The sequence below is a fragment of the Lates calcarifer genome, linkage group LG6, assembly GCF_001640805.2.
Source record: "Lates calcarifer isolate ASB-BC8 linkage group LG6, TLL_Latcal_v3, whole genome shotgun sequence".
Classification (NCBI taxonomy): Eukaryota; Metazoa; Chordata; class Actinopteri; family Centropomidae; genus Lates; species Lates calcarifer.
The window spans coordinates 8,914,409-8,926,974 of NC_066838.1; the positions used below are offsets into that span (position 1 = coordinate 8,914,409).

The 12,566-nt window shown below is 40.3% G+C and overlaps 2 protein-coding genes across 2 annotated transcripts in view; one reads left to right on the forward strand and one right to left on the reverse strand.

The window, feature by feature from the left end:
• Positions 1 to 5,427, reverse strand: part of cacna1db (calcium channel, voltage-dependent, L type, alpha 1D subunit, b) — an 84,440-nt gene extending 79,013 nt beyond the window's left edge. Inside the window, exon 1 of the mRNA XM_051071136.1 lies at positions 3,787 to 5,427. Coding sequence (XP_050927093.1) covers positions 3,787 to 3,925 — 139 coding nt within the window. The 5' untranslated portion in view covers positions 3,926 to 5,427. The remainder of the gene's footprint in view (positions 1 to 3,786) is intronic.
• Positions 1,889 to 11,309, forward strand: dcp1a (decapping mRNA 1A). The gene is made up of 9 exons (XM_018688897.2): positions 1,889 to 2,071; positions 2,396 to 2,436; positions 3,373 to 3,500; positions 5,585 to 5,651; positions 5,827 to 5,965; positions 6,383 to 6,478; positions 7,446 to 8,030; positions 8,198 to 8,425; positions 9,201 to 11,309. The coding sequence occupies exons 1-9, from the start codon at positions 1,940 to 1,942 to the stop codon at positions 9,279 to 9,281; spliced, it is 1,497 nt and encodes a 498-aa protein (XP_018544413.1). The 5' UTR covers positions 1,889 to 1,939; the 3' UTR covers positions 9,282 to 11,309.
• Positions 11,310 to 12,566: the final 1,257 nt, after the last annotated feature.

Below are 12,566 nucleotides of genomic sequence, written 5' to 3' on the forward strand. Positions count from 1 at the left end.
AGTCCCACACGATAACAACATACAAAACTGGGGAGATGACAATAAATAACTAGTGAAGCCAACAAGGACTCTGTTGGTAATTAGAACTAGTTGCTTAAATTGTATTAATGGTGTTAGTGTAAATTAAGAAGCACGTGACACAGTGACACAAACACAGAGAGACGCCTACAAATAAAAAAAAGCATCAGTTCCCAAAGCTACTAAGCTACAGATACTGTATGATTGGGCCGTTCATATAGTATGTATTGCATCTGCCTACGCTATATGTCTGTCACTGTTTCAGTTCAATGTCAGTTTGCAGTCATGACACAGTCACTTATTATAAAGCAAAGGAAACAATTCAGATCAGTGAAAAACTCTTCAACAACAGCTGATTGTAGACTACTTTGACTTTCTCCTGCCAGGGAAATTTCTGGACAGGAGGATAAACACCGCGCCCTTATCCAACCCCTGCGCTTAAGCCCCTAAAGAGTTACTGTATTGCAGGTCCATGGACTTACCCCTCAGGGGTCTTCCCCTTATAATGAACGGCATTCTGTCACCTGGCTCTTCTCTGGGGCCTCATAGCGCCGTTGTCTGCCCTCGCTCTGCGGCGGTTTGAGAGGAAATGAGTTGTCGGAGCTGTGCTGGAAGGTTACCAGTGATTGGATTACCTGTGCCTGTATGGAGGATAACAGTTTCACGGTAGCGCGTAATCCCCCGATTATAATCCCTGCGCCAATGTTCCCTCAACAGAGGCAGGTGAAGCAGGCAGCTGCAGCTCAACTGGGCCATACATGCATGTTTGTTTTTCTCCCACAGGTTTGTATGGGATGGTTTTAAAGATGTTCTGTCCAAATGACTACAGTATTATACAGGATTGGGGGCACTTCCTGGAGTTTCTATTTATTTTTTATTTATAGGCTATTTTTGTCACTTTCAGTGTGTCATTGTGGTTATACAAAAAACTAAAAAGTCATGACTTGACATACAGAAATCTCGTGAATTCACTTAAACTGTAAACAACTGGTTCACTGGGAGTGAAACCAAAACTCAACAGGACATGTTAACATTTGAACAGCTCTTCACTTGCACAGAGGCTGTCAGATTAAAGACCACATGTCAGACTGGACTCAATAATAAGTGTCGCAGCGCAGCCCGGTGGTAGGCTATTTATGTGACATAAGACACTGAAGACTGTCCATGATTTCTGCAGATACAATGTCTTAAACATAAAGATCATAAGAAAAAATTATACAAGTCTTTAGTTCATTTTATTATTGTAGAGGTCAAGTAACACCTGGAAAAAAACACGTTTTTTTTCCTCTTCAATATTACATTAAAATTTATATATTAAGTAAACTTAATAAATTGTATAACTAGTTTTCATTTTTGTTTTAATGTAGTGTAATTTAATTTACACAGCAGTAAGCAAATAATCTGGTCAAATCATCGTCCACTGTTGCTGTTTGCACACACATGGCAGCCTATTTTGTCACCACGAGTTTTTTATTCATTAATTTCATTAATAAACCGGTTTCATCTTAGAATCAGAATCAGAATCAGCTTTATTGTCATTATAGAAAGTACAATGAAACTATGTGAGGCTACCCTCCAAAACAAAATATAAGATCAATAGAATAAAAATAAAAATATATATACATCTAAAATGTAAAAAATATATATGTACAAAATGTAAAATGAGCAGCGTATAAAGGGGGTCGTGCAGCATAGTCTAGAAAGCACACTTGCAAAGCTAAACTCATAAGGCTAACAGTTATTTCCTACAAACATTTCGTTTTTAAGCGGCACTCTAACAAACTGTGAAAAACCTAAAGTAGTCCACATTTCAGATTAATCTCTGCAGGATAAACAACTTCTTCTTCGGATTTCCGGGGACAGCGGAAGTTTTAAGTGTCTGCAGAAATCTGACCGTGTGGGAGCAACAATCACATCCAAGATGGAGACCGTAAATGCTGGACATATGATGAGCTTGGCAGCTCTACAGAGACAAGACCCGTACATAAACAGACTGCTCGATGTTACTGGTCAGGTTGCTCTTTACAACTTCAACTCCAAAACGAACGAATGGGTAAGTTTGTCAAAGGACCCGAAACTGTTACATTTTACATAATTCACTTAGCATGCTAATGCTAGCTCCTCGATAAAACCTAATAACAACCAAGAATATGTCAGTATTTGTAGCTTCTCCATATTTGTTCACGGACATATTACTTTGACACTCGTGTCATTCTGTTAGTGTTTTAACTACTTTCCTGGAATAAGGTAGCGTTATCTTACCTGAGCAAACATAAATTAGCTGGTAACGCTAGCAATCAGCGTTCGTAGCTAATCTTCAACACGGTTTGGATTAGCGGTTGTTGTTTTTGACACATATGGTCACTTTTCATTTCAGGAGAAGACCGAAATCGAGGGCACTCTGTTTGTTTATGCCAGGTAAGCATATAACGTGTTTTAATAATGTGGCACAACGACCATAAATGTTGTTGTGTAGCATTACGTTTCTTTGCGCTGTCATTTGACGTATTGTGCACACGTGTGTAGGCCGCATTCTTTGTAAACAAACATTATCCGCCGCTCGTTACAGACACATCACACACACACACATACATATCTATTTCCAGCCTTGTACCCACAGTTGTTCTTCGTGAGACTCCATTAGATTGAATATGCCCATAGTTTCAACATTGAAAGTAACTCTTACATTTAGGCATTCATGAAGAAGCTGTAAAGTAGGACGCCGTTAAACAGAATGGCATCTATAATTTCTGTTTATTAGTTTACTCCATATCAAGTGCAATAAACAGAACAATCACATCAGTGTTTGATGTGATCAACTTTTTGCTTTTAAATTCTTAGGGAATTCAAGTTGCACTCGTGCACAGTTTCTCAAGGCACTTGGCAGCTAGGTTGTTCCAAGCATCTTGAAGAACTTGCTCACAGTTCTTCTGAGGAGACTGAAGAGTGATTCAGTCATGTTGAGATCACGGCTCTGTGTGGGATTTATCATCTGTTGCGGTACTCCTTGTTCCTTTTGTTGCTGAAGATAGTTCTCTATGATTCTGGCTGTGTGTTTGGGCTTGTTGTCATGTTGCAGACTGAATTAGGGACCAATTAAACACCTCCCCAGTGACATTTCATGATGAATAAGAGCCTAAACACATAAAGTTCCTGAAACTTTGCGCAGTGCCTTTAAAATGATACATTTGATTTTATAAGATTACTTTTCAATATATTAATTTAGCATACTTCATTTTTAAGTAAGTTTGTTTGTTCTTGGTCATGAAAAAATATGTTTATGTTTTAGGTTATAGGTTGTGTTTTCCTGCCAGAGTATTATTTTACATTGTGTGTAATCATTGTTTGCATAAGGTCTGCCTCTCCTCACCATGGTTTCACCATCATGAACCGACTGAGCACAGAGAACCTAGTGGAACCAATCAACAAAGACCTGGAGTTCCAGCTGCAGGATCCTTTCCTGCTCTACAGGAATGGCAACTGTGAGTATCTTTTAACAGGAGATGCTTATTGACCCTTTGTTGCCATCACACCATTACAAATGCAGTGCAAAATGTCAAAAATCCTGTCAGTGGGAATACCATGCATTGTTTCTTAGCAACAGGATCTGTTTCTGCTCAACTACCACAAACCACTGCTGTATCACAGAGGCTGATGTATACACTGTGCATATCTTTGAAAGCACCAAACCAACAGCTGTACAGGTGTTGGTGACATTCTCTGCTACACACACACATTCACATTAAGTGGAAAAGATCAAAATGGTACCTTTGAAAATGCCGAACAAACACCTCCTCAGCGTTCTCTGGAACATCTCTTTTCCCTTTTGCTTGAACTCATTTTGGTGTCCTGGAGTGGCATTGAGCAAGAAAACCTCTTCAGAGGAGACTTTCCCACTCATGACCATACATGGGTCTGCCTGATTGCAACAGTATCAGCTTGGTTTGACTACAGTTGATATTGTGCTGCATTGGGGCAAAAGCAGCCAAAAAGACCTATGGGTTAGAATCTGACTACTTGTAGATCTATGTTTTATTATATAAGTTATGCATTTGTCTTGGCTTTATCCAGTGAAGTGCCAGTGCCAGAGTAAAGCTCCTCTAGCCTCTAGAAAAGAAAGGAGTGATAAAATTCCTCAGATCTTCAGAAAGTAACTGACAGCACTGCCTCCAAGGTAGTCTATCAGAAGTCTGAACAGGAGTTTCATCAAGGCAACGAATAAGGAATTGGATTGTTTTCCCATTTGTTTGCTTATCAGAAAAAATAACATGGCGAGGGTCAACGTCAGAGTAGACTGTTCCCCTTTTGGACTTGGTTTGCAGATCAGCTTGGCTGGTATCGAAGACATGATTGCAGTACGCGTTAATAATCAGACCAGAGCAGCTACTCCAGACGTTTCACTTGAGTCCAAGTGCTATTGTTGCCATTTTAATTCCTCTCAGGGGGCAGAACTAACAGACACAGATGCTGAGTTAACAATGGTTGACCGTATTCCTCAGGTTGTGTTGGAGATACTTCCTGGAAGCTGACAGTCACCTCTGGACGACTGGTCAGAGTGAATTCCTCCTGGTAGTGTCCTCCCCCGGTTTTTATTCCATTGGTTGGTTTTGACTGTTTGTGTAGTTCTCCCACTCAGGCTTTTTCTGTCTTTTTGTGCTCTTCAGTGATGAAAAATATTGTCTGACAATCCTTTGGTCCTTCTTAGACAGAAATTGGTCTCTCACACTCCTGTCTGTGTTAGTTTGGCGTGACTGCGCTCCTACCAAGGTGAGGTTGTTGTGGTATAGAGTCCCAATTCCTGTTGTTGAGAGAGAGAGAAAACTCCTCAAGGTGGTTGTAAGACTCCTCTGTCTGCTGTGAATTAGGGAAAGCAAAGAAAAAACGGTGAAGGCTGCATGGGAGAAAGATGGAAGCTTGACTGAAGAATGAAGAGACCGACACAGAGAGGAAAGATTCTTCAGGAAGATGATGATAATTGTTATCTGTGTCTTGATCTAAGTCTCTTTGAGTACTGGTGAACTCGCTGCCTGAGGCTGACAAGTGCACTCAAAGTTAGAGAATACTGTTTAGAGAAACCTGTGTACTTTAACACACACACACACACCTGTTTACACCTCTCTATATCCCCCCGGTAGCAGTAGATGCTGCAGGGAGGCAAACACTCAGGTTGCTAGGTTACCACAGCCTCTTGAGGGACATTGAATACGCCAGCGTTTCATCACTAACACAAATGACACACAAGCAAGGTTACACTAACAAGCTGTAACTGCTAACTTCCAGGTTTTTGTTTTGTTTTACATTTTATTGTGCAACATATAATCAGTTTCCTTTGGGTGGCATTGCGATACTTAAAGTTTTTTTTTACTGTGATTGATAATAGTGATTGACAGATTTGTACTTCAGATAGACTTCAGATAGATAATTAATTCTAAACAAATTGTAAAACCTTACAATTGGTTATTTTGAATGGTTATGCAGTATTTTATGTGTGACCAGTTTTATGTAGTGTAATGTTGTAGACAATGTAGACACAGTGTAATATGTAGTATTTGTGTTTTTCTTCTAGTGGGTATCTACAGTATTTGGTTCTATGACAAGAGGGACTGTCAACGTATCGCTCAGCTGATGGTCAAGTAAGTAGCCAGATATGTGTATCATGTGTCTGTGTTTGGATGAGACAGAACAGGGCATTAGGTATTAGCATTAGAAGCAGCTCTACTTTCATCAAAGAGTACGTGAATACAGATTTGATGCAGCAAATAGCAACTAGGTGTGTAGACAATGTGTCAAGCTTTCCCTCTCCCCTAGGATTGTAAAGCAAGAAGCAGACCATGCCCAGAGAAAGTCACCAGAGAGGGCAGAGCCTGGGAGGACCAATGGCATCGCAGAACCACGGCCCATCGACATCCTGGAACTACTCAGCAAAGCAAAGGAAGAATACCAGAGAGTGAGGAGACAAACACACACTTGCAGATAAACAAATATGCTTGCCTTTGAAGTATTTTTAGTACTGTCACTGGATATTTCTTATCCTTTACAAGACTTTTCATTGCAGATTATACAAACATACTTTGATCACAGTGTACCTATCAAGAGTAAAAATGTGAATTCAATCCACACCTCTTGAATTCTGACTGAAGCACTTTCATAGACAGACTCATAAATCAAACACATGTATATCAGAGGTGCTCAATCTGGGATTATTTTAGGTGTGGGGGTGTCTGTTAAAGCGCCTGGAGGCGAAGTCTGAATTTATGCCTATTCTTGCTCCTTAACCCCTCATTTTAGGCTATGTATTTATCCTCTGGTGCTTTTGAAAAATGAAAATGGCATTTAATTTCTTTCTGTGTGTGATGTGATGCAGGCTCAGGCAGGTGAAACAGATGGCTCTACAGAGCCAAATGTGAAAGCAGCTATCAACGCTACAGAACATGCCCACAGCACACCACAGCCTGAAAAGGTACATACATTACACAAACATGTTTATTCCATTCACTCCTACATACAGGGACTGTGGAGGAGGACAAAGAGAAGGTGCTTGTTTTTATCCCAGGTGTCACTGTCATCCCATATATGGCTGAGCATTTGGCAGCAGAAAGCTGCTGATAACGTTGGTTATGTTGTAAACAGGCAGACAGATACACTCCTCCAATGTCACGGCTGCTAGTGCTGGTTATTTTGTCTCCGGGGTTTGTATGAGGCGGGGGGCCGATTTTAACCATTTTTGACAATTTATCACGGCAAGGACGATTGTGTAGGAAGAGAAAAAGCTGCGTTAATACAATATGCATAATGTATTTTGTTGATATACAGCATACATTGCAAGCCTCAATAACAAAATGTCTGTCCAGATAAGTATGATATGGACCCTATATATCTAGGAACACAATCCAGAAGATCTGAACACAGCCTTTTTCTGTTCAAATTGTAGTAAGTCAGAGAGTTTGAGGATCAAGGATATGGACACACTTTGGACACAATTTGTTTTCATTTTTACAAATTATGCTGATTTTTCCTACATTCCCGGTCACTGGTTCTATTTTGGATCCAAGCCCCATTTTGAAAAATACCAGAATCCAACACTAATGAAATCTCCTGTCATTTTAATGTCACTTCCACGGGGGCTGTCCCTATCAAACCACTGGGCAGCATACATTTTTACAGCAGCTACTGTTGCTTTCAGCAGTTACAGTGACACATCAGCAGATCATAATAAAGCTGTAACTACAGTGAGTGATTCAGTAATGGCAAAACTGTACAGTAGTGCTCTCTGCAAGCCTGTGTCTACATTCAGCGAAAGATTTTTTTAGTGTTCAGAAAAGCAACGTCAGCCAGAAAAGATCAGAGTAGCTGTTGATAATTTTTTTCTTAATCAACTTGGTGTAGATTTCTACCCAGCTCACAGATTTGTTCTTTTTACCCACCAGAGCTCTCACACAGTGGTGAAGCAGATCACAGTTGAGGAGCTCTTTGGCTCGTCCCTTCCTAAGGACCCCTCTCTGCCTGCCATGCCCGCACACACTACCACCACCACTGCTTCCAGTGACCCCTCTACCGCCTATATCCAGAACCAGTCCTATCCCACTGCAGCCCATCAAAACCCCAGTTCCAACCAGCGGCACCAAGCCCCAGGCCTGCTCCCAGCTCCTTATGCACTACATCCCAGCCCTGTTTTTCAGTCAGTAGGCCCCAGGTCAGACCCCCAGCCTCGGTGCTCAGTTTCACCTCTCATGGTGCCTCCCCCTGGCTCGGAGCCCCGTGCTGCTCCCCCTGGTCCTGCAGCACCGCCAGCAGCTTCTCCGGCTTATTTGGGACAGGAGATACTCAACACACTCAAACCGGCAGTGCCATCTGTGAATTCAGACATCCATAAACCTATCCTCGCACCCAACTTCCTACCAAGCCTGGTCCCACCCCACAGCTTCCAGGAGCCCATGGGGAAACCCCTTCTCCAGCAGAGCAAAGAGATGGATGTTTTCTCTCAGCCTCCAAACCTGATCAAACCAATTTCAGTGAGTTGAAGGATTTTGGGAACCTGCTTGCTAAAATCACCCTCATCAGTGTCTTGTCTGTCACATGTACTTTGATACCGAAACAGAATAGATCACAATCCAGCATGTTGGTTTTTCTTGTGTCATTTCTTCCCCTTTGTCTCTTGTTTCTCCCTTTATATTCTCAGGCTGTCCCCATGAGTCCAGGCCTTACTGTTCCAGGATCCGAAATTTCAGTGCTTCTCTCCCCCAGCGCTTTCCAGCAGTCCAGTAAGACAGCAACAGCAACAGCAGCAGCATCAGTGGTCCTTCCTGCCCCCTCTGAGACCTCCTCTACCCCTGTAGGAGCTGTAGAGCCTCCTCCAGCCCCCTGCAGCAAAACACAGTTACAGGAGACTCTGATATACCTCATTAAGGTACACAAAGGCATCTGTTAGAATGGAATAAGTTATAGCTAAAGCTGGTCACTGTTATGTTACCATTTGATGTCCGGATTTGATGTTGACTGCTTTAAAGAAAGAAAGAGTTTTGAGCCTTTGATTGAAATGATCACACAATTCTGCTGAAACTGAAGCCTCGTTTGTCATCAAACGTGATTCTCTGAAAGTGATACAAACCTTGAAGCTTTAGCAGAATCTGTTGTATGTTGTTGTATGTTGACAACATGCTTCAGAGCCACAGTGTCATCTGTAACTGTTTGTCACCACCACACAGATGATGGAGATGAAAGAGATCAATTAAATTGAATTTCATGTAGAAGATGTTTACAGGAGCTTTACAGATGAAAAGTATATTAGATTATAAGTCTGTTAAAAATGACAATGCAAATGGTGATTACAGGTTCTACCGGATCTCCTAGATGGATTTCCTGGCAAAAAGAAAGTCCAAAAGTAAAATCTGTTCATACATTACAGGGTAATACTGTGTTAGTTTAAAGGTGCCACCACTTACTTACTTTCACCCTCAACTCAGATTTGTCTATAGATCTCACAATCAACAGTTTTCGTTGGAACTACTTTCTACTTAAGTAAAAGTTACAGTTCGTTATAATTTATGACATTAGAACTTTCCAGATGTTATAATGGGAACATAAAATAATTAGTTAAAAGACTGAATTCTTGAGAAAAATGTGTTCTCTTATTCATGTGTAGTTTGTTCATTCATTCTCTTGTTTACTTTCTTCCTGTCTAGAACGATGCAGACTTCCTCAGTGCCATTCATGATGCTTACCTGCAGACTCTGTCCAAGGACTTCAGCAACATGAAGCTATAGTCCCACTCCAACCATCACCACTGTTTAGGTTTAGTGCTACGACCCCTTTATGACCCGTGAGAAGAACAGAAGTTAATGGGAGTTTTAAAAAAGTGCAGCAAACAGGTTTCTGACGCACTGTACACCACAACTCTTCAAATCTAGTCTAAGGGTTATTATAGCATGCGCCTCACTGTTTAATCCTCTATTCCTGACTCAGAACGTATTGTTTTTTGAGTCCTCACATAAACACCGATGCTGTCCCGGCTTCTCACGTCAATTTGGATTGACTTTTCGTCTGCATAAGTTAAAGCAGAACTACTGTGGGAGAGAGGGATGAGATAAAACTTCCCAGTGTGGCCTTGAGTTTTCTTTTTTACTTTAGAAAAGTGATGAAACTTTTGGCCATGTCCTGATAAAGTTTAGCTGTTGCTGGTTTAATTCTCTGGAAGACAGGACCTCAGTGGAGCTTCTGTGACCTCAAATTGTTTCCCTCTTGACATTTGGACAGATGGATTTGCAGCTTAGAATCACAGACACTGCTTTTCTCATTTATCTTGCGTCTTTTGAGTTCTCGCAGTGCGAGAGCATGGGAACACTTACAACACACTTAAACTCTGATAAGTATTATTATTAAGAGAAAGACCTCTGTGTTGGGGACCTGAGAACTGTTTTGGGAGCCCTTGCAGACAAACTGTCCACTGTGTGGCTTTAAAAAGGACTACTCACCTTCCTGTTTTCACTCGCTGAATCCTCTCTCTCAGAGACACTGATCAGACATTACAGTTTTTGTGGCATTTGTTTGTCAGTGACTCTTAATAAGGTGGAGATTGGTGAGGATTTTTTTCAACCCTTGTCTAAGGAAGATAAAGAACTTCCATTTCTGTTTGAAGCAGCACTTGCAGCTAAGACCTCAATCTAAGAATCAGTTCCTCTTGGCTGTTTTTTTTTTTTTTCTTTTAACATTACAGACTGTGACTCATTCATAAAGACAGACAGACAAACGCACAAACCTGCTTCTTTGCTACCTTTCCTTTCACAACATTTCTCCTTCTTTCTCTCTTTGTTTCTCTCATCATCTGAGTCGATCATCTCTCCTCCTCCAGTTGAGCTCGGAGTACTTGATGTTGTTGGAGGAGAATGTTCAATAGACCACTGTTGCAGAGCCTTTAGGGAGATACCAGCATTTTGAAACGGTAGAACTAAGTTTATCTGAACATCTTGATCTATAATAAGTGATTTTTATTTGAATATCACAAGCAAAAACCACAGATAGTGCTGTTACGTTTGGATTCCTGTTTACATTCAACCCGTTATTAAATTGCTTAAAAAATAGGGGGAGCTGATGTGAATTTGATAGCTTCAGTCTGTTTCTAACTTACCACTTTTAACCAATAATCCAAAAATAATGATGATAATTGGAAAATACCTCTGTTCCTGCTTCTCAGTTGATTTTTCCAAGCCACAATTAAGTCTTAAGTCACAAAGACTTAATACAAAACAAATTGTGGTAATTTTGCAGTAAAATGCTACTGCAGCACTGTAAACCCTGCAGACCACAGCTGGAGCAGGAAGAAGCACATCTGTCTCCTCGTCATGTGCAACTCTGAATGGCTGTAGTCGCTGTTCATGAGCAAAGAAAGCTGATCTAAGGTACATCAGAAAATCAGCTTTCAAATATTTAGGAAAAAAGTTTATTATTAGCATGTGTGCATTTCTAAACACAAACAACAGGTTACTAGGTTTGATTTGCCATGCTGACACATTATGTTTCGCACACATACAAAAGACCATTAAATCTAAAAATAATGTAAAAGCATGAAAATGTAAGGTGTAAGGCTTTCTAACAAATGGTGCAGTATAGTCTGGTCTTTAGTACAGTTACATAAACAATCAGAGTCATTTAGATGGAAACAATGTATTTTTCTTAAAGTTTTGTTAACAACTTGAAGTGCAGAGATCAGTTCTCTTCATCTCACTTCAGAAGAGCTTCAAAATCATGTTATTAAAAATGTCTCCCCGTTTATAATTGGAAATATATGATTGATTAATCTGTCTGATTGTGACACGACGACTTTGTATGAGATTCTGCCATTTGAATGTATTTGACGTTTACTCGCAGTATATATGTGCCAGTCTTGTTTTCCTCCATGTGCTGCCTGTTTAAGTTGAGCTCAGATCAATACAAACTGTTAACCTTGTTTTTCTTCCCCCTTTTATTTGGCGGATTTTAAATTTAGAATCCAAAAAGGATACGTCCGCAGCCAGACAGTAAACCAAACAATTTGTACACTTCATTGCCCTGTTATCATGTTTCATTTCAGAGGTGATTTTGCCAACACTTCTGGCATGTGTTGGTTAAATAAATGCACACCAGAGGAATTATTGAAATGTAGAGATTGTTTTTAATTCCAGTCACATATTTAAGATTTTAAGGTTATTTTACATTGTGGTATAATTTATCTTATTGGCCAGAGATATGATTTTTGGAAAAGTCTTTGCAAATTACATTAATTTTCTAAGATTGTTGTCACTGTGCGTAATTTGGTTTATTATGACTATTTTGTGATATTAAAGATTTGAAAATAGAGTTGGCTGTTTTTGTTTGATGCTTGGAGGATATGCTGTGTGTCGGTCAACTGTGAAAATAAGCTTCAAAGACAAGACAGGAATCTGATTTTATCTTTTGAATGTTAAGTAAGAGAATATGTAACTACAGTATATTTCTCCATTTCAACAAATGTGGTATTCCTTGACTTTCAGGGGTGCAGGAGAATGGGGCAGTTTCTTTGTTTGACCACCAGATGTCACTAGCTGCCTACTGTTAACCTGCTGTACTGCACAGTATACAGTTTAACGTTGTATCACTGCCAGCATTAAATTATAATCAGTTGGTATTAGGCCCATGTGAGCATGTGTTTCATCAGAGATCTTGATCTGCGAGTAGTTTTCAGGGTTCAAGTGACAAAATGAATATCTCTCTCTTTCTCAATATTGAGATATTGATTAACTTGATTGGCCAAGATAATGTTTATTATTTCCCCCTTTTATCAACCTCTCCAGGTCCCTGCTGTCCGAATGTGCAAGGTAGTCTCAGCCAATGTCGCCCCTGACTTTAAATTTCTGAAGACCACAAGAAAAAAGGTCAGTCTGCCAAAATCAACCATGTAGAACTTTGAGCAACTCAAAAGGAAAAATAACCTTCGACTCAGAGAGTTAAGAAAAATGTGTCTACCACTGTCAGTTATTACTGAATGTCATGTAAGTGCATGTTGCAGGTGGAGCTGGTTTCTGCTGCAGCTAATC

Bases quoted from the DNA above. Each gene is read 5' to 3' on its own strand.
- dcp1a (XM_018688897.2), top strand. From the start codon at position 1,940: ATGGAGACCGTAAATGCTGGACATATGATGAGCTTGGCAGCTCTACAG. The intron at 3,501-5,584 runs GTGAGTATCTTT...TTTTTCTTCTAG, and splicing joins GCTCTACAGGAATGGCAACT to TGGGTATCTACAGTATTTGG. The intron at 8,426-9,200 runs GTACACAAAGGC...CTTCCTGTCTAG, and splicing joins CTCTGATATACCTCATTAAG to AACGATGCAGACTTCCTCAG.